This window comes from Agelaius phoeniceus, chromosome Z (assembly GCF_051311805.1).
Source record: "Agelaius phoeniceus isolate bAgePho1 chromosome Z, bAgePho1.hap1, whole genome shotgun sequence".
In the NCBI taxonomy this organism is placed as follows: Eukaryota; Metazoa; Chordata; class Aves; order Passeriformes; family Icteridae; genus Agelaius; species Agelaius phoeniceus.
In genome coordinates this window covers 52,012,247-52,035,282 of record NC_135303.1, presented here as the reverse complement: position 1 = coordinate 52,035,282, position 23,036 = coordinate 52,012,247, and the positions used below count along the sequence as shown (strand labels likewise).

The window sequence follows — 23,036 nt, the reverse complement described above, 5'->3', positions numbered from 1 at the left end:
TTCACGAGAGAGAACATCTTAAGAGTTGAATGCATGATAGGGGAGGACTGGGAAAAAAATCAACCATATTGATTCTATAAAGGACTACCATTTTTGTGCTGATTTTACAGTGTGGCATTCAAAGTGATAGTTAATTTGCATGACATATTAGGTAAATACAGTTACATAAATTTCTCAGAGATACAAAAAAAACTCTTCAATAGTTTTTAAAGAAAAGAAAAACATTATCTCACAATCTCACATCAGTCATCTGCCTGTAAAGATATTTCCCTGCTACTAATGCCTGTGAGCTCAGTTCAAAGAGTTAAGAAGACAAATGCAAATAAATAAATACTTTTCTTAAAAAAATTATCTTAATTAAATAAGCAACATTAACTGCTCAATAGAGACTTATGAAAACCAAGTAACTGCCTTTAAACAGTACATCCATTCAATTACACGACTCAGTAAAAAATGTGGGGGAGGTGGCACAAAAGAGTACAAATATTTCTTCAAAGGAATGGTACCTTTTGATCTTCAGTCTCTTGTTCTTTCAACAGTCGTTCAAGGTCAGCCATATCATTATGCTTAAATAACTTGATGTTACTACGAGATGCTTGTAATCCCTTCTGAATAGCAAAGCAGGCAGCTTCATCTCTGTAAATATAGCAAACCCTTCTAAGTTTGTTAAACATAGTGCAATTATTCAAAGAAAGCTGGCTATTAGGACATGTCTTTCTTTTGAGCAGATATTCGTACTTAGGTGTAGACAAAACCAGATGTTTTAAAGCACTGTATATTTTACTGACATTTTGAAAACTCATTTCAAAGCTTCTCAATTTTATATGAATTACAGACACTAAAAGGAAGCCAGCAGGTTTTTTTGTTTTGTTTTTTTTTTTAAATCTACACTCATCCTTTTGTTTGTATGTGACAGTAGTTTGAGCACGGCATTACATGCACCATGTAAAATACCCCAGTAATCATCCCAGAAATCTCTCACTTTGCTCTGGGTCTTAGGAAAAAAGGGCAAAGATGTGCCTGTAACATTTACTGTAGTCCTCCAAATACTCAAAATGTCCATTTTAATGTCCTTTGAGAAATAATATCTCCATATCCAAAGAACTATCCCCCATTTTTAAGTGCTGGAACAGCAAATTTCCAACTATGCTGGTGTATGCAATTTCACAGCTGCTTAGGTGAATTAATCTTGTATAAGTGGCAACTAAACCAAACCTGTAAATGCAGTAATTTCAACTGCTTTCAAATACAGTTAGATCTTTTGTCAACAAGAAGCTGAAACAGCATGAGAAAACCAAATCCAGGGTGGGTACAGTGGCATCCTTGAGTAGCGTGTGCACAGTCTGGGCATTTGTCTCAAAAACACTGATCCAGAAGATTATAAAAGACAATCAAAAAACATTATTAAATTATGAAAGAACTTCTGTAAAGAGGTCAAATAGGCTTCAAGCCTTGCACTTAGAAAAGAGAGCACCAAAGAGAGATTTTGGCAGACAAATACAAAAGTACCATTGTGCTGTAATTTAACCACAGCAGGCAGCTGAGCCCCACATTGACACTCACTCCCTGCTTCCAGGGGAAAAATGCATGGGGAAAATCCCTGTCTAAAAATCAAACTCATTGATAGAAATTAGTAGGTATTATATTTGAAACTGGTATTTCTTCATATTTTTCATAAAATGTTCAAGCTAACCATTTGCATGTCATAGAAACACTGAGGATATTAAAGACCTAAGGCACTGAAAGAATCAGAGGACACAAAAAATCCATCAACTCTTACTAAATCCAAACCCTCTGTGGCGCAGTAAATTGAGTACTGTTACATTGCTTCTCTCAGCTATTGAATCTTCCCTACACAAATCATGACTAGCTATTTTTAGGTACCAGATACTGGACCTGCCAAATAATTTATTTGCTTTTGCATAGCTATTGTTCTGTTATTTTAATATACAACAATATTTATCCAACTAATCCATTGCAAATAGACATGAGAGGCTTTTCACCTCCAGCTCTCCTGGAAGAAAGGTGAAAAGCCAGCAGTAGACAGGAGAAAAGCAAGTGTAACTGTATCATTTAAGAAGAAAATTAATTATTAGAATTATGTTAGTGTTTGAATGCACAAGTTATTATGCTTCTTTTGCAGCTGAGTGCCCACATCTGAGCTTTCACAATGAATGCAGTAACTCATTTGTAATATTTGGCATAGAAAAAATATTTGAACTTTGTACTACAAAATGTACTACTTGATCAAAACTAGCAATATTTTTACATTTTCAACAAAATGTTTAGCAACCATTAAAATAAGAAGAAAACAATTAGAAAACAATACTTACACAAACACAATGTCCCCTCTCTTTGAATATGCAGGGATAGCACTGGCAATTGTTGCAAATCCATATGAGTATATAATAGCTTCCTCTGTCCTCATGAATTTTGCTAGCCGTTCTTCTAATTCTAAGTGCACATCTATTTGAGAGAAAAATCAAAAATCTATTAGATAGCTATCTTGTTTTCATATAAAAAAATCTGTCATTACTTTTAGAAATCATCTAATTGAAGCAAACAGAACATTTATGTGTAGAAATAGTATTAAAACAAGTAACTTCCCAAAACTCGGTTGCAACCATTCCAGCTTCACTTAAACTGACAAGTCACTTGTTATTAATCACAAGTTTTGACAGATCTGAAAATATTTATGCAACATGCTTCTCTAATGTTCTTACACCAAAGTTGTTAAAATCTACTTGTGACTAGATCAAAAATTTTGCAGCTTTCTTGGACTGCGACTAGAGAGCACAGTTAGTACAGTCAGGAAACAAATTATGTAATTTAGAGCAATTAATGAGGTCCTGTTGGCAAACCATCAGTCCTTCCAAGCTGATGCTTCCCCTACATAAACACAGCTATCATTATAACAGAATACTGCTCTTGTCAGACTACAAGTCATAAACAATTTCCTGAACACACTCTAACCCATTGAAAAGGTCACACCTCCAAGCCAGAGATTATTCACTCTTAAGATACATTGACCCAATCAAACACACACCATTTCCCAAACCAATTTGGTCAAAGTGACGCATATCAAAAATTAAAATACTAAAAATTGTAATACCATATGGTGATTGGATTATTGCTGCAGAAAGTTAACCACAACATTAAGTATTCTGCCAAAGCAAAATAATCTGTATCAGACAAACTGCTATTTTCATTGTCTAACACTCTTGCCACTATCTGCTTCTGCTACCAATAGACAGATAATTATGCCTTTTGTCAACTGGAAATAAATAAGATCAAAATGCAAATAGCGTTCATTACTGTGTGATTTGAAAGACCACTTGTGGCCATGTGTTACCTTTTTGCAATTACTGGAAGTTTACTGAAACTAAAATCAAATAAAGCAACATCAGTTATATGTACAGATTCTTCCAATAGACTGTGGGGCATGGTTATGTCAGTGTTGGCTCTTTCTGACCAGACACCAACAGAAAGGGTGCAGAAACGAAGGATATTGTATAAATCCCAATTTTGCCATACTAAACATATCTAGCATAATCTTTCCCCAAAAGGACACAGCCATCTGACGTATTTATTACTTAAAGGAAAGGGTATTTATTCAAACAACAGCCTCCAATCACAGCAAGAACAATTTTATCCATAGCACGCAAAATATAAATCCTCACAATCCTTTCCTAATGTTTACCTGGGCATTAAAAAATGGACCAGAAAGAAATTGGTTTTGCCACTGCTTTTAAATGAAAACAATTAACCATTCATTATTTGGAACTTTTCTTTTGCACTCTATTATTTTGATACACTAGATATACCAAATGTTCAGGGATATCTAGAATAGCCTTTCCTCTCCAAAGACTTCAGATGGGAGGATACTGACTGGAATTCTCATCTTCTTTTTGATTGAGATTGCAAATAGTCCATTTCCAGAATATTTGTGTCTTTTTCTTGTGTCATTTCTACATGGACTTCAGAATCAATAAACAATCTTCAATCAGGCTTCCAAACAGGTGGGATGACCTTTGATTTATTGAAAGAAAAGTCCAACAAAGATCACCAATAAGAAAATTTTGAAAAAAACACACTGGCCACACAGCATTTAAAATACGCAATATAAACAACATTCAGTCCAAAGTGTTTCTTTTTGAAGCCTCATCAGTAGAGAATAAAAAATCAGGGGAAATAAGAACTGAACTACTGTTTTTTTGTGGTCAGCTATTGATACCTAATGAAGAAAAATGTTCTGAGTGACCACTCACACAATTTAAGTGAAAAAGATGACAAGACGACCACTGTTCAAAATCAGAACGCGCATCCTTCTCACTGAGCCTTACTCAGGAACAACCACCATTACTCTAAGCAAGGTCTAGGTAAAAAACAGTGGGCAAAACAAGTATTGTCAGGAAGGGCAGATAACGAATATATTCAGGTTTGTGCTACAGAAAAGAGTTTTGCAAACCTAAGTAAATTTTGCCAAGGGCAAGAACACGTAAGTTCAAAATGACATGCACTCATTACATATGGGTATGAATGCTTTGTTTAACCATGAGGTTGAAAAGTGCTAAAACAATATTAAGGTTTCATTGTGATAAAATCCAAATACTATCTGACTCTCCTTTATTGCAATGATTTGCTTTAGTCTGATTACTCCACTTCGATTAGCCTAGCTTAAATGAAACTGCAAACACCACCTGAAGTACATTTGCACAGAGGGAGACAACACTGAAACAGCTTTCTGTGCAATTATGAAATGTTAATAAAGCTAATATTGTTAATAACTGTTATGAAATGCCTGTTTAATGCATGCTCACATGGAAGTCAAAAAGAAAAGAAATGAGAATTAGGGAGATAATACCCACAAATAAGCAGGTATATGTAAACACACAAATATTTCATGCTTGTTACAGGATAAAGGCACAGATACATATTTCAGGGATACTAGACAAAATAAAAAATGTCTTACAAGGGACTCACTAAATCTATTCATTACCTTCAAAGTGGCATAGATATGAAGAACCAAATCTCCATTCAAAATAAATTACAACACAGTATCTACATTTCAAATAGAGATCTCTAATATTTACATGAAATATCAGCTCCAAAGAGGGGATAAATCTGAGCAGTAACAACAAACAACCATCAGTTAATTTCCACATAGGAATGTAAGAGGAAACTGTGTATAGTTTTGCACAGAACATGACCCATTTACCAAAGTCCCAGTACATGAAAAAATGTGTGAAATGTTTAAGGCACACAATGATGCAAAAAATGACACAATGATGTTTCTTCTCATAGATTCATAATCCTGCCACACTAAATGTTTTAAGTTAGGTGAAAACAGGAAGACAATTTCAGATTGAACAAGCAAAGCAAGAGTTGGTCTACCATTTAAAATGGAGCCTCCATGATTTTTTGTGTAAAAGATGATACCTCAAATGGGTGAGTATAATACCACTTCTTCTCTACTGATGTCAAGTAGCAATGCCATAGATTAGATTCCTTGCTTTGTGAAATGGAGCACTTACTGAAAAAATTCAGGAGCCAATGAATAGCAAAAGCTATAGTTTACATTTTAGGATTAGCCCTCCAAAGAAGGCAGGAAACAACCCGAAGAATCTCTCACTTATCAGGAAAAAAAAAAATTAACCTGTCTGCTTCAAACAATTACTAGAAACAAGCTAACTGAAAGACTTCATAAAATTTAAAATCAGCTTGGATTCAAAAGGTGATTATTATTCCACAAGGTTTTTTGAGCACTTCACTGTTTTGGAGGGAAGGGAAAGGCCTATATGAATTCCAACAGACCACTGCTGAACTCTCATCACTGAGGGAATCTAGTTTCTATAACCTCTTTCTGTACTAATCGGTGGGCCACCAGTATATTAATTAGAAACAAATTATGGTTCTAAGCTAATGAACAATTTCTTAGATTGATATCAAGATTCAACCCTGTTCTGATAGATAGACTTATACCACATCAAATTAGGCATAGCAACTAGTTAATCACTTTTGGAACTAGTCTGACTAATCAAGAAAAGCTCAAGCTTGTTTTGAATTCAAATCAAGGCTACAGGAAGTTAACTCTATGAAATAATTTGAGTATAGACCCCCTCTGAATTCCGTCATCTCTGGGGAGAGACTAGAAAGTTCACAAACTTGATGGTTTTAGCCTCTAACTGTGCAGCAATTAATGTTTAACTCTTTGGTTTACATGCAATATTTAAAAATATAAGTGCCTGTGAAGAACTATGTCCAGAACTCAATACTTAAGAACTTGCAACTTATTAAAAAGAACAAAAACAAACCCTTTTCTTAGTAACACCTGCACAGCTTATCAGTAGAGGAAAACTTCATCCTGGCTACAGCATTAGTAGTCCCAGAAGTGGTGACAGTAGCTATCACAGAAATCAGACTGCCCCCTTGTGGTGCCCGTAGAAAGTTTAATTCGCGCTTACATTTACATTTCCAGTCACTGTGAATTAATAAATTCTAATACGTTTATTTTCTCTTTCTACTATGGTTACCAGAACTAGAACAGATTACAAACTTTGCAATTCTTTTCAAAGACCAGCATCAGAAAGAGTAAGAAAAGAGATAAAATAATAAGAAACAAAGCCAGAAAGAATAAACACTGCCAATCCTCAACAACTACAGTAAAATGTGTGTTAGAGGATAACTGTTCTTCAGAGCAACAGGAATAACTTTTTGCTTATATATTGGACTATTCTGGCTGGCTTACCAAACTAGTCTGAACGTCTTTAAAGGCAGATCAAAGAAAGTTACTCACCGAAAGTACCATAGAATCCTCTGGGTCCACAAGTGCCAACACCGTATTTCTTCAGAGAAGCCTGGGCTGCACTCTTTAATAGGAAAAAATTATGTGAAATGTTTCGACATTTGTTTTCATATACACTTCACACTGACAATTTTACACTAATGTACAGAGATGACTTTTTGTATCATGTAAGATTACCTGCTTCACAGAAAGTATAATAATGTACTGAATTCTGTAACTAATTTCACCTCAAAACTACTTTAGATGACTGTTTAAGCACCACTCATTCTAATATTTACGGACATTAAATACTAATCTAACTTGATAATCATCTAGGTGCACAGTAAGTACACCGGATTAAACTTCAGTAAAAACAAAACTTGACTAGAACAACATTATGAGATTTATAATCTTACTTCCTGCTATAGCAATATATGTTATTGATGAAGTTCAAGCTTTCAGTATTCTTTATCCAGAAATAACATACAAAGTAAAAGAGGAATAATCACACAAATAGAATAACTGGAAGGAAGAACTCACCTTAACTTTTTCATTATTCAAAAGTCCAAGGAAGTTAAATGATGCAAAGTTTATACATTCCTTGCCATTAACAGTGATTATATGGGTGGGAGGACTGAAAAAAAAAAATTACAGACCTATTGTTATGAATGAAGAGTTTTGGAGGGAAGGGAAAGGCCTATATGAATTCCAACAGACATAAACATCATAAACAGTTAATAGAGGAGTTCTGTTTTCAACAATAGAAGGCACACAGGTTTTTCAAGATTCCCTCTTTCTACGACTTCTGTTGCAGCTGCCAAACGGTATTTAAGTTCAATGTCAAGACACAAATATCTCAACAAAACCTATATTCCTGTAATTTAATAAAGAAACTGTAAATAAGTTCTTGATATATTTAATGATTCCTTGTTGAAAACTTAATTCATAGAAAGATGACCCCTGAAGAGATACATAAAACTTCTCTTCTAAAAGCAAAGTGAAATCTATTTTCAAGAAGTACTAAAAATGAAAAGGATATCTCATTGCTCTTACTTCCAAATGAAAAATTAATTCAAAATCAATGTTTTTGTCATAAAGCAACCCCAGAATACCTATCTTCTACTGATATGGCTATTGAAATATAGGCAGTAGCTGTAAGTGGGTGAAACTATTGTATTAGCTATCATCTCAAGTTTTAAATTCAGTTTAATCTAGAATGATTTGAGTAATTAATGTAATCAGGAAACAGAGAAAGTCTGAAAACACACACTACTAGCAAATGAACTAGCAAATGAACAGGAGTATAATATACATGAAGTAAAGGGCAAAAAATTTCTGCCCAAAAAAATTGTGATTTAGGTAAACAAAAACAAACAAAAAAATTGGAATAAGTAAAATATTCATCCCTTTAAATAAAAGCATCATATCTGTGTACTGTGTTCTATAAGCAAACCTGTTCTGGCAATTAAACACATCAATACAGTAAGTTAAAAAATTTTCATTAATCACTTGGAGTGTTAAGAAGTCTCAAATCTAAGCCAAATACAAAACTCTATGTCTGCCCATTTCTATACCTGCTGTCAAACATAACAGATGAGATTCTATGCTATTCCTCAGACACAGTAATTTCCACATGCTTTTCCTGTGTGGAAAACTAGCATTGGGCAATTTTCTTCAGCAAAATTAAACAGGGCTGCTCCAATCTCAAATGCCTGTGCACAGCTGTTCCAAATCTGGTGGCTGACAATATTTCAATGGGTACATTTGGTGTGCAGAGCAGATAACTTTTAAGTCCAAGCTATTCACTGCAAGTTAAGAAAAACTCTGAACTGCTTGAACTTCGCTTTTAAAAACTCCACGATCTTGGGTTATACCTGTTCACTTGACAAAATTCAGCACATGTTGCTTCAACCAAACAATTGCAAAAGTTTACTACACAGCTTTACAAAGCTTTCTACTCACACAGTGCACGTTCATCTTTTGAATGCTGAACCTGTCCCCACAAAGGAGCTGTCCTGCATTACAGCAGTGCATCTTCTGCACAGTAGTAGCATTATAGAAATGTGCAGCAAACTGTCTTAGGGAACTGACTGCCATTAAAAATATACCTGGATCTGTTCCTCTGTCTAGCTCATCAATGAGCTGTACCAAAGTCTGTATGTCCTAATGAGTGAAATAATTACTTCATTTCACAGATGTTCACCAGGGCAGACCTGTACATATATATACATTTTGTCACTAACATGAGATTCATTATATTCCCAGCATACTATCAAATCTGGTAAATTTACAGCAATTTCCCTCACAGCTCCATCTCTCAAACCTAGAAAACACACCAATGTTCACCAATAACTTGGCTGTTATAAAGCTGTAGCCCTCATGAAAACTTGGCAACCCCTTTCTATCAGAATTTTACCCCAACTTCTAAAGAAACAATAACAAAAACATAAATGGAAAAGGGTATTTCAGTGAATAATTTATATAATATATAATAATATATAAAGCATTGATATTGACCACATCATAAACCCTGCCTTACAACAAGAGTAAGTCTTTGGAAAAGGAAAACCCTGAACCATTTAATTTTTTATCTTTGCATGTATCTCCCTTCCGCTAGTGTAATAGCGCATTAGGTATCATAGTTAGGAACAACAGTTATAGATACTGAATGATCCAGACTAAACAGTAAATTAAAATATAATTTCAAGCTATATTCAAAGAACATGCAAGCTACTCCTCTAGAAATTGTCTTTTAAGGACTGAGAGCATGTCCACTATTCTTGGGCCTCTCACTTAAGTGTTTCATATATTGAAAAAAATCAGTCACAGAAGAAAACAAAGTTATGAAGGTACTGATGATGTGACTTCTACTTTAAAGCAGAAGAAGAATTAGCATGAAAAATTTTCAGATGTATTGTTCTACAAAACAGATTTACATTTTCTGAGTGAGATCTCATACAACTAAGCTATTTCGCATGGATTAGTTCTGAGAAAGGCTACCACAAGGAGTAACTAATTTCTGAACCGCTGAAAGCTGTTGTGGGTACCTTCTTCAGCACTGGTTCAAGATGGATCACTTTTTTGATTAGGACATGTCTGAGGTTTTGGCTTTCCTCTTCATTTGGTAACATTACTTGACTATGCAGAAAGGAGAATATGAACGCAGGGTACAAAATGCACAGCCTGCTGAGGGAGGAGAAAATCTGCCTCACACATACAGCAAGTCAAAATTTTTACTGAAATACTTCATTTTTCTGTAGGGCTTATGAGCTTTTATAATCCCCAAATATTACCGTAAACAAACAGTATTATAAAGATAATGAGAGTTGTGAGGCACTAGAACAGGCTGCCCAGAGAAGCTGTGGATGCTCCATCCCTGAAAGTGTTCAACACCAGGCAGGTTGGGGCTTGGAGCAACGTGGTCTAGTGGAAGGTGTCCAAATGGCAACAGTAGAAATGAGATAACCTTTAAAGGCTCCTTCAAATATAAACTGGTTTATGATTAGGATTTTTGTAAATCACCACTCATTATAGACATTAAGACATGAAAAGAATTGAAAGAAGACTACCTCAATAGATAGGGTCTCCCTAAAATACTGGTAAAAAAAGAGGAAATGCTCTTGATCATCTTGAGATGAAATCTGGATCATTTTTCTTCCTGCATTAACTCTGAAATATGTTTTATGTTTACAGTCAAAGCTACAGTCTACAGCTGTTGAGCAACTTGTGGGGAAGTAGTCAGTTGGCAGCTTAAATATTACAAGACAAATGTCAAGTTTTCCCCACAGCCACTGTTGAGTTTAATAGTCACAACACATTAACATTCTGTCACAATAAATTTCCTAGCCATAAGCACTAGAAAGTTCTAATAATTTAAACATTTTCTGAATAACTCTAAAAGATATATTTGTTCTATTTTTTTAAACAGTCAACACTTCCTTTAGCTCTACAGTACAGCTTGTTTCAAAATTCTGAAAAATAACAGAAGAATTGTTCACATCACAGTTAATTAAAACAGACATCACTTTTCCATGGCACTTTTCTGTGGTAGTGAAACCATCAAAATGTACCTCACTATGACACTAAATTATTTCAAATCATTAGTGAAAATAGAAGGACATTACGAATGATTACTAAGTAAAAGCTAGTGATGTGCAAATCTGAAGATTGTAAAAAGAAGCTTCAAAGCAATTTCTGAAATAATGTGACTCTTGCTTAAGTCATCAAACATTTTAAAAGCCTTGTAACACAAGAAAGCAACACTGAGCCATAAATTTCCTCACAAAACAGCTTTACCATACAGCATTTCCAATTCTGATTGTCCAAAGAAAAACAGCTTTTCATTAAGTGTGTGCTGGGCTTGGGGTGGAGTCAATTTTCTTAACAATGACTGCTGGTATGGGGCTGTGTTTTGCATTTGTGCTGAACACAGGGTTGATAATATAGAGATGACTTTGTTATTGCTGAGTAGGGCTTACACACAGAGCCAAGGCTTATTCTACTTTTCATACTGCCATGCTAGCAAGGAAGTTAGAGGTGTATGGGAGTTTGGGAGGAGACACAGCCAGGACAGGTGACCCAAACTGACCAAAGGGTCCATCCACATGACATGCTCAGTATATAAAGTGAGTGAAAGAAGGAGGAAGGAGGGCACGTTTGGAGTGATGTCATTTGTGTTCCCAAGTAACTGTTATATGTGATGGGGCCCCCCTGCTGACCTGGACATGAACACCTGCCTGCCCATGGGAAGTGCTGGATGAATTCCTTGTTTAGCTTTGCTTGTTTGCATAGCTTTTGCTTTCCCTATAAAACTCTTCATCTCAATTCATGACCCTTCAAATTCTCTACCCAGTCCCACTGATGAGGGAGTGAGTGGCTGCATGGGGTTTTGCTGTTGGCTGGGGTTAAAGCAAAGAAAAGTGCCAAGTGGCTATACACAGAGTTTCTTTAAAGTGATTAGTGATGATGCAAAAAAGTAGTATCCAGTAGTATCCTTTGCAGGTCTAAGTCTATGTTTTCAGGAAATATGAAACAAATTAATACCAAAGAATAGAGAACCACAATGAAGGCAAAGATACAACATTCCTTCTCCTACCCCCAATATTGAAAAAAAAAACCAAAAACAAACCAAAGACAACATTTAAAGTAAGAAAGATTTTCTTAGTAAATACTCTTGATAATGTTACAAAGCCAAGACCTTTTCAGAGGCAAATTCAGTCCTGCTCTCTCAAAGTGCAATTCATTTATTAAAGGTTTTAAGGATATGGAGATGCTTAATGAGCAATATGCTGCTGAATATGAATATCAAGTATTTGAGTCAAAATAAGTAAACAGAATTTATTTTGGTTACATTTACCCTGAAACAATGTTGTAATTGAGAGCTGGGTGATCTTTTGGCACAGGAGGTACAAGAGGCTCTGGCTGCCATTCTTCAATCAACTCTTCTTTTTCCTGATCAGGAGAAAAGAAATACTGTTTGAGAAGGGATTCCCCTAGAAAATACATTATGCATTAATAAACACTTGATAACAACTGTATTAAAAATCATGTATGCTAGTACATGTCATCTTTCTGAGACACTTAAAACTGAATCTCAGAATCTTTAAATGTGAGGCCCACAATTATGAAATCAGAAAGGGAATAAGATATAAAGAAACACAGACCAGATATGTCTGTGTATTAAAGATCTTACACTATAACCAAGAGATGAGATACTAACATGACATCCCTGCCAAATTTTAATCAATACTGTTCTATTCAATCTGTTAAATATGAAAATACTCCTCTACAGTTTATGTAACTGAATATGAATTACATAAAAATTTTATATAGATTGCCTCAATTTACATTCTCAAGTCTTCAACAGTGCTGTTTCAAGAATAATAGCATAAAAATATTTAGCAAAGTAACAAATACGTGAGAAGGATACACTGGAGAAAAACTGTCAAATGCTCAAGAAAAGGTAACAACAACTACTAAACCACATATTCTACACCTAACCATGGAGGAATACTGAGGTCACATTAATTTTCAAAGTAGTACCTGAATTCAGGTTAATCTTAGAGTGGAACCACAACCATAGCCCAAGAAAGAAAATGACATCCTCACAACATTAGTGGGCATCTCTGTACCATATTACTGTCTGTGTGGAAAATAAAAACTGAAAGACATAATTTTACACTAAGGGTGCTAATCCGCCACACTGCAAGCCAGCAGCTGCTACTGTGCAGTCCTCTCCCATCCAAACAGTCCTGTTTCTTGTGCTAGCAGAAGCAGCTAAAAAAAACAGACAAAAGCCTCATTCAGATCCAGATGAAAACTAAGTCAGCAAAAGCAGGATGGGATATATACCTAAACTAGAACCCACAAGAGTCCCAATCCCAACCTAGACTAGCTGATACTATAGGGAAAACACGCCCTGTGCTGCAGTTGTCCAGCAGTATCTTATACCTTTCCAAAAGAGCTCAAAAATACCTCCAACAATCAAAAAGCAGGACATATGCTCATGCAGCCTTCACTCTGCTCCTGCAGTACTTGTCAAAAGGCTCCAAATCCCTAATGTATATTGTATCTAGAATCAAGAGTTTTGCATTCATTTTGGAGCACGGAGCTGTTGGCTGGTGTTGTGCTTCATTTTGGTTTGGGGTTTTAGCAGGGGAGATTTATTGGGTTTTGTTTTAATTAGGGAGCAGAATAAATCAGGTGAGAAATGGGTGCAGCCTGCCTGTCAGTTATGGAAGAATAAATAAGAAAAGCTTTATTTGACATCAAATGCTTTAGAGGGAAAGACTTCAGGTCTTTCAGGACTACCTGGTATTTCTTCTGAAAACAGAGAGCACAGAACATTTTAACAGCTTTAAGGCAGAGCAGGCAACATAAAATTCATTTTCTTCAAAGAAAGCAGAATTAAAAGTGTGTAAGCATGTACTTAGCTTTTTTCATTAAAGTCAAATTTTTGAGCTAAGTGTGCAAAATATCATCAAACAGTTTAGCTGCTGAGGACACAAGCTCAATTAAAATACTTTTGTCAAGGAGTTTAGCGGAAAGAAAAAAGTATGTATAGATGGACACTGCAACTACAATAAATTAGCACATTCCAATTACAGTTAAGATCTATGAACATAAAGATAACAAGCAATTCCTAATTAGTATTCCTATCCTCCGCTCACATTCATTTCTAAGAAGTCTCCACTCTTCCCTTTGAAATCTTTGCTGCGCACAAACTGAACAGCACAGGTTACAAGCCACAGATGAGACATGGCAACATCCTAATTTTTCTCTTCTACTGTATATTCTCTTAGAATATACAGGAGAAATGTAATTGTCCTTTCAAACAACACCATTTCAATAATTCTAGCTCACATTCATTCTCCTCATCCATTACACAGCATTTTGCTTTTTCATGGACATAGACAAACATTTGCATACTCACATCTTATGTCATCTGTTTCCACCAGCTCTTAGCAGAGGAGGGGACTGGAGACATTGATGATTAAAATAAGCACTGCTCTCAATCTAAACCAGCCACCCACCACTGCAGACTAGCCACTGCAAACCCTTTCCTCCTTCCATTCACCAAATACCTCACTACACTGGCCTGCCCTTCTGACTGTTCAGGGTAAACATGACCATCTTCCTCTCAACAAAAAGACATGGCAGAAGCAGACTTTCATGTAGTAACCCAACATCAGAGTACTTTTATCTTTTACCTCCTAAACAGATAAAATTTCACACCAATATTAAAAAAAAAAGTTACTTTTCAAACATAGAGAGAAACCATCTTTTTAATTCACATTGTAATGTCCTCAATATGTATTTGATTTGCATATTTCTCCTTAGTTTGTTGCACTGAAAACATTCACCTGATGAAGAGAATGAACTCAAAACTTTGTTTCCACTTTTTTGGACTGCAGTGTACATGAACTCATCCCCCAACTTTTCCTCTTGCCCTTTTATAATTACTTTTAATTTGTATAAGCAATAAATAAAATATACATAACATTACAAATTGTATATATTTTATTTTATAGCTAACACATAACAAACATGAAAATACAATCTCTAAAATGCTTATAACTATATCTTATAAATTACAATATACATACCTTTTTATACATTTAGCTTTAGGCTTTCTGGCTCTCTGAGCCCTAACCATAATGGAAGCTTGGTGCAGAGGCTGAAGTCCCCACCTCCATGGGAGTCCCATATTAGAATCGTGTGGAGGCAACAATGTTGGTACCTTGCTGTGATCTCCTAGGCATGACTTTTCCAGCCCCAGTATCCCTTGGACTCTGAACTTTCTGGCTCTCTGAAGCCTAATCCTACATGTAGTAGAATCTTGAATTCGTTTGTGCACATTTACACATAAAAACATCTAGAATCTGTTTTTCTAAATACACACAGATACCCACAGATACATATACAATTGTTTGGGTGGTTGCATTCTACTGTGGATTTTACTTTTTAATTGCTATATACCTTGGGTACGGAAAATATTAAGGTGTAAACACATTCAACCCAAATTATTAAAACAAGTTGCCTTGTTTACCCACATTCTTAAGAAAAGGTAGCAATTCTGTTTATGAAAATAGTTCTTAGCTAGCATTAGTGTTCTGAAATGATATCACACGTGCATAATCTACATTAATATCAAAATATTAATAAAACTTTTTATTTACTGGTCCTCAAATAAGTCTTTAATTTCACAGTATTTCTAGACTCATGTTACATAATGGGATAAACTGGCACAAATAATGGGCATGCCAGTTAGAAATTTCTTTCTTTCAAAGTATGTATGTATGCCCATACATAAGAGAAATTGTACCTACCTAGGGAGTCTCAGCTCAGAATTACTGAAAACCTTAACAAAAGCAGACTACTCCTGCTATTCCCTATAGAACAACATCTGATTAGTCTATGCTGTACCTGCAAAACAGCTCTCAAGGTCAATGTATTTCTCAGCCACATATTAAACATTTGTCTCCAATTTTCCAGCCTCCTGACCAGTATCACTCAAATAAAATGCATCCCACACTACTAATGCAATTATTAGTGGAAATTCTAAAACCAAAGAAAAAAACTATTCCTCCTATTTGCAAATGGGAAGATGTGACTCTTAGTTAGTACTTCAGAGATTTTGAGAGAAAAGCTCAGTAACATTATCATTTATTGCAGAGTGAAAGACAAACAGACCTGTAGGGCACCTTCCTTTCACACATAGCTAAATGCTGCCATGCAAACTTCTACAGCCCACTCCAGTCCTCATTGTCACTTTGTCACTTTCTATACATTTTACTTTGTGTGAAAGCCCATAAGAATCTATGTCTAGCACCCTCTGTAGCCATAGACTTATTTATGTTTCCTAAAACACTGAACTATCAGGAACTTACAGTATCAAAGAAGCACTCCATCTTTTTAGTTAAAGATTTGGGGAATAATGTCTTCTAAAAGAAGCAGTAGGAATACTTACAAACACTATTACCAAAGCATAAGAGTTGGCCAGGTGAAAGGTGATTTCTGCACTGGATTTCACAGTACTCTTGCTACACATTTAACTGAACCTAGAATCCACCTTCAGAGTGGATTTCTTCATGATTTTAGAAGCATGACTCCTAAGTGCACTAGGTTGCACAATATATAATTTCCTTCTTGTTCCCCAGGACTGACTTGTCCTAACAGATCACTAAGACGGCTGTGCAGTAATTGTATTCTTTAATATTACACGGAGCCAGCTTTGCTCTGGCAGCATTCCCAACAATAACTTACAAAGAAACTTCCAGTACCATTACATGAATGGCTGACACAAAAGTAGTGTGTGCTCTACCACCTGAGCAGGCCTGTCTCCAGTGGCTGTACCTGAGTAAGCTAGTATTTCTTTCTGGTGTGGTAAAGACCTGGACACCACAGCATGACTCAAACTAGAAGAAGACAGAAAGCAAACCAGTAGCAGTCTCCTTGCTGAACAGCTGGCATGTTTCTACATGTAGATGAACACACACACAGAAGTTTGGCTGTATGGGATCCTGTATTGTATGAACCAGACTGGACTGGGTCTGGCTGTGATGGTGGGAATTTCCTTCATAGCAGCTCACACAGTGCTGCGGCCAAAACAATGTTGGTAAAACACTAAAGTTGTATTTCTTGCTGAACAGCTTTTGCACGGTCCACACTCTCTCCCCACAGTGAATAGAGTGGTGCATGCCTGAGAGATTGTGAAAGAACAAAATCAGGCTTGTACTAATGAAAAATAGATTTCATACTGTATGATGTCACACAGCAATAAAAGGAGAAGAGAGGCTTTAAGGAATTTAGTCACCTTTTGTTTGGGAACTGTCTGATATTGGTCCATCCATTGGAGGTGGTGAGTGTGACATTACTTGTCTTGTTTTCTGTCTTCTTACGCTTTCCTTTGCTTACTAAATAATTCTACATTCACTCACAAGTTTTCTTGCTTTTCCTTTGTTCTGTGAGCAGCATTCAGGCCCACTGGGGTTAATCCACAACACAGACTAGTGCAGATTTAGTGCCAGTTAGGTGCAGATTTTTCATGACATTTAAGGAGAAGGCATGTCTCTCTCTGTGTTCACAGCTATTCCCCTACACAAAATACATGAGCTCTCTTCACAAGAATTATCTACACTGTGGACGGAGAAATGGAATCATTCTGCGACTCTGATGTATCAGTTTGCTTAACTCCTCCAACTGTAGAAGATGTATTCACACTATTCACACTGCTGCATTTATGCTTACCTTCAGTGAACCTGTAAACAAGACTTTCCCTTCCAAATACAGTTCTTCCTAAAGCAACCACTACTTCCATCTTCAAAGATCAGTGATAGTCAGCTACTCTAACTTGCACTGTCTTCAGGGCTAGCCAGCTTGAACACAGGATCAGAACAAAGAGCATTTCACCCATGCTATTTTTTTTTTTTTTTTTTTTGCCGTCAAGATAAAGGTAACAAGCCAGTGGTGTCTAACAGTCAAACCCTTCACTGCAATACCGGTCACCGGCACTCTGTAACTTTTTGCGTCTGTAATCTGCAGAGTGAATCAATGTATCTAGTCTATATACAAGGTAATTCTTGATGTCCGGTTGCATTTTATTAGTATTCACATTCCTTTTCACCCTTTAACCTCAGAAAAGTTTTTATAAATCTCAACAAAATTATCACAACAATAACATATTTGCATGCTTCTATTTTTCAGAAAGCCTGTTAACAGCTGTCCTGACAGAGAATTTTAATGGAATAATACTATTTTAATAATAATACTATGGATAAATGTCATCCTGCAAAAGTAAGGTTATTTAAGCTTAAGCCATTTCCACATTTTTCCTCCTGACACCTTTCTAAACCCTTTCTTTCACTGTAGCAGACTGGCTACATGCGCTGTCTCCCAGTTGTTTACTGCCCTCAGTTAAACAGACACAGAACAATTTTCTTCCCCACACAGCACTATTAGAGATTTGTCTGCGTTCTTTCCTCAGCTTCAGCAAAATGGTCAGTCATGAATTAAGATGATGACCTGCAACTGCATGATAAAATCCAAGAAGCATATAGAGATATATGAGCCAATTTCTTACTTTGTAAGGAAAAGACAGGTTTCATCTTTTTTGGGTCACCAATTATCCAAGAGTTGCAAAGAGCCTTTTCCTGCCTTCTGCTCCAGAGAGAATGACTCTTAAAACCAAAAAAAGTATCCTCCAAAATACTAAAAATTAAAACTATCTGATGCACAAAAACTCTAGTAGATGAACTATACTAGTTTCTGGATGGACAATCTGGGCCTACTTTAAGGCAGCAGCATGTCTTCCTAGATGATATGAGCACTCAGTGTTTCAACACACTGGAGCTCCCTTTGCATTCATTCCTCCTATGTATTCTTATCAAAGATAGCAAACTTCAAGTATCCTGTGATCAATTCAAACTCTTCCATGCACAAAACTGAATCAGCCATTCTTGATTCCTGCTTAGTTCACTTCCTGCCTCCAGTCGTAGAAGCATTTGGGTTGGAAAGGACATAAAGCCCATCTAATTCCAATATCCTTGCCATTGGTACGGACAATTTCCACTAGACCAGGTTGCTCAGAGCCCCATGCAATTCAGCTTTAAGCACCTTCCAAGGATAGGGCACCCAACACTTCTTTGGGCAATCTGTGCCAGTGCCTCACCATGCCCACAGTAAAGAATTCCTTCCTAGTATCTAATCTAAACCTGCCACTTTGAAGCCATTCCCCCTTGTACTGTCACTACACACTCCTGTAAATAGTGTCCCTCCATCTTTCTTGTAGGCTTCCTTCAGGAGCTGGAAGGCTGCACTTAGGTCACCCCTAAGCCTTCTCTTTTGCAGGCTAATCAATCCCAAATAATTCTCTCAGCATTTTCTCATAATAGAGGTGCTTCATCCCTCTCATCATTTTGGTGGCCTCCTCTGGTCTAACTCCAACATATCCATGTCCTCCCTGTGCTGGGACCCTAGAGCTGGATGCAGGGTTCCAGGTGGGCTCTCACCTGGAGAGAGCAGAGCAGAGGGGCAGAATCCCCTCCCTCCTCTGCTGCCCACGCTGCTCTGGATGCAGCCCAGGACACGTTTGGCTCTCTGGGCTGGGAGTGCCCATGGCTGGGTCATGTCCAGCCTCTCACCCACCAGCACCCCCAAGTCCTTCTGGGCAGGGCTGCTCTCCATCTGCTCACCCCCAGCCTGTGCTGATAGCAGAGGTTGCTCTGACCCAGGTGCAGCACCTTGCACTTTGCCTTGTTAAACCTCATGAAACTCCCATGGACCCACTTTTTTGTCTTGTTCCCTCGAGTGTGTCAGCCATAGCACTCAGCTTGGTGTCATGTGCAAAATTGCTGAGGGTGCACTTGATCCCATCATCTAAGCCCTTAATTAAGATATTAAATTAATTAAGATATTAATTGAGATATTAAATAACAGTGATTCCAGTACAGATTCCTGAGGGACACCACCTGTCACTGATGTCCATTGGGACTCAGAGACAATGACCGCTACCCTTTGGGTGAGACGGTTGAATTGCTTTCATATCCACCTACCATCACATCCATTTCTCTCCAATTTGGAGAGAAGGATGTCAAGGGGGACCATGTCAAAGGCTTTACACAAGTCCAGGTAAATGACACCTGTCCACCTTCCCTTGTTCACCAATGGAGTCACTCCATCACAGAAAGGCTACTAGGTTGGTCAGGCAGGACTTGCCCTTGGTGAAGCCATGCTGGCTGTCTCAATGAATACCTGGTGAAGTGTTCTCCAGAACACTCTAACCTCGTTTAATAAGTGCTCCCCAAATGAGGACAGTGCCTGCAGTTTTGCTCACAATTATAGACTTGTGCCTACAGTCCTTGCATCATCCTGTTCATTGATGAATTACACTAAGTGCAAATCCTTAATGTGCATTATTAGTGAGAATAAGATCAAAAAGCATGCAAACACATGATAAAGATGGGAATTACATATACCCATAAACTTCTTTCACAAACTTTCTTTAGTATCATGAAGAAATTTCAGTATTTTATCCTATTTATAAGGGATATCACTACTCTGAGACTAGTCCAGGGACATCTTCAAAACAAACTTTATTCATTTGTGATAGTCTACAGCCAGAAGCCAAGAAGAAATTCCAGTCTTCACAAGTAGTTTTTTATTTTCTCAGGATGACATTGCAAAAGAAGAAAACTGCTGCTAAAGTAGAATTTTTGCGGAACCCACTGTAAACTCTCAGTGGGTACTCATAGACACCACATATACAGCTTGAGCATTTTCCTACCATCTACAATTTTACAGTTCATTTTGCTTGGTGGGCGTTTTTAACATAGCTCTTTCATTTTTAAAATAAAGCCCTCCATTGAGTAGAGCTTATGACAGCTTTTCATAGCTTAACAGTCATTGTCATATCAGTTTTCTTATTTCTCAGACTCTCAAACACAGTGCCGCTTTAAAAGCACAAACTGACACGTTTAAGCAACAAGCAGTTCCCAAGTCCAAAGTAAGCTTAACCTTGGAAGTGAAGAAAAAAAAGCAGGACCATTTATAATGCAGCATTGGTTCAACACCTAATACATCAATTGCTATAAACTGTTTCTCTAAAGAGAAATATTTTTTCATCATACCTTAAGTGTTAGATCAGATCGTTCTTGAAGCTTATATGTCTTGGAGAAAAGAAGCCTGATTATCCATAGTATTAGAATTCCTTCTAAAATGAGATGGTAAGCTGGAGCCTGAAAACAAAAGTACAAAAATTAGTCTAGAGAGAATTCTATTTGAAGCAGACACAACACAACCATTTTGTCCCTACTAGCATACCCAGATAAAACCCAAAGCTGATCATCAGCTGATATATTTCTAAATCAGTAAAATTTTTAACGATATGAAAGTGCAATGTTTTTAAGCTATTACTTGTAGCTATTAACTTAAGTTTGAATGGATTTAGTCTGTTGTTCATACACATAATTTGAATACCAAGAGTAAAGGCTGTTGAGACATACAGGTTGCACCAGCCAGCACCTGTGAAGACAGGCAGCCTTCAAAACAAGCAGAAGTATCCTGAGAGCCTGAAAGTCTGTGTCATCCATACAAAGCCACTTCAAATCTCCATTTTTGTAACCTACAGTCCACCAGCAGGGACAGCCAGTATTTACAAGGAAAGACAATTCTGTTCTTATAGGCAGCTTCTGCCAGTTTTACAGGCACTTTGATCAGGTTTAAAACAACTAGGTCAGCTCAAATAGCTTTGTCCTTGTGTCCTTTACTCTCTTGTGTGGACACAAAGTGTGGGAATACACAAAGCAAATCAGAGTTGATGCAAGTTAAAAGTTATCCTCTTTCGGTGCTTGGGGGACAAAAACCAGTATGCTCTGGCAGCACAGCTAGTTTGAAGTAGATGTGAAGACTGATGATGAGTTTAGTAACTCCATTTCAGAAAGGCTCCTGTCTATTATTTTTAAGAGACTAAAAGTGCACACGAACGAGCACACTCTCTCTTCAAGTCAGGGGAATTGCTCCCACACATCAACATTTTTGGAGGTATCTGACCTATCAAAAAAGCAGAACTCACCTTACATCCAGCAACTAGAGTAAATTGGATGCAAGCTTTTAAAATCAGTAAAGAGTCCTATGGCATATCAAACTGCAAATAACAAATGCTACCTATTGCAGAGTACGTTTCTGTTTACCAAACATATTAAGAATACGTACACAACATGTATGACATGACATCTAAAGGACACACATTATACTCCCACTGAAGTCTCTGTGCTTCTCAGTGCCTACAATTATCCTAGATTCAGTGCACTAGAGCGTGCTACCTGCTCCATTAGCTAAGCACTTCCATATTTGGACTGCAAATCTTGCATACATTCTTTAAAAGTTACCACCCTTTGCCAGAGGAAGGGACACAAAAACACCGCCTATCATCAGGACATCCTTTTTAACATCACGAAACAAAGCCTGGGTACAAACACGCACAGCTGATGTTTTCCAGGAGGGAACTCAAGCCCAAACATTTAAACGCCGTTTCTTCCTTTGCAAACGACATTTCTAAGTTACAAACCTTGACCCCAGTAAAATCCTGTGAACCTTAAGGCTTCATGCTCTGCTACACGCCCTAAATGTCGTTTTATAAACCTGGAGAAACAAGACGTGCGTGTATATTTTCAATATACAGCCGTGTCGCACTCACACATACCCACTATTCAGCGAGCGCATCCCGACCCCGCAGCACCGACCCGCACCCAGCTCGCGATTCACCACCCAGCACCGCCCACCGCCGTCCTTCCCGGGGCAGCTCCGGCGACACCTCCCCGCTCCCTGCGCCCCAAGCCACCCTCAGACCGCTCCGCTCGGGGCGCCTGCCCGGCCGCACCTCGTAGAAGGCCTGGACCATCTCCACCAGCACCCACTGCTGTCCCACGCCCGCCGCCGCCGCCATGGCCGCGCCGCCGCTTCCGCCTCTCCGCCCACGCGCGCCAGGGCGGGCCCGGCGCGGCACAGAGCGCCCCCTTGCGGGCGGCGCGGCCCCGGCTGCCCTCAGGGGAGCGGCGCCTCTGGGCTCCGTGCGCGGCCTTCCCTTGCGCGTCCCGGGCCGCCGTCGCTCCGACCTGCTGTGTCCTGTGGAGAGCTTCGTCAGGGAGCGAGGCTACACTGGGAAGATCAGAGAATCACTGGCTCTCAGAATCGGTCAGATTTGAGCCATCCCAGAGCATGGGGTTGTGTCCAGACAGTTCTTGGATCTCTCCAA

At 37.8% G+C, this 23,036-nt stretch overlaps 1 protein-coding gene across 2 annotated transcripts in view; it reads right to left on the bottom strand.

Moving 5' to 3' along the window:
* The window catches only part of SPTLC1 (serine palmitoyltransferase long chain base subunit 1), a 34,884-nt gene extending 12,116 nt beyond the window's left edge, over positions 1-22,768 (bottom strand). The window contains exons 1-7 of one of the 2 annotated variants that reach the window (XM_054652094.2): positions 22,662-22,768; positions 20,911-21,018; positions 12,141-12,235; positions 7,325-7,418; positions 6,797-6,869; positions 2,334-2,466; positions 507-636 (exon numbers count right to left, since the gene is read on the bottom strand). In XM_054652094.2, coding sequence (XP_054508069.1) covers positions 507-636; positions 2,334-2,466; positions 6,797-6,869; positions 7,325-7,418; positions 12,141-12,235; positions 20,911-21,018; positions 22,662-22,727 — 699 coding nt within the window. In that variant the 5' untranslated portion in view covers positions 22,728-22,768. Of the gene's footprint in view, positions 1-506; positions 637-2,333; positions 2,467-6,796; positions 6,870-7,324; positions 7,419-12,140; positions 12,236-20,910; positions 21,019-22,349; positions 22,369-22,661 lie in introns of those variants that run through there. The other variant, XM_077171240.1, reaches the window with a different exon arrangement.
* Positions 22,769-23,036: the final 268 nt, after the last annotated feature.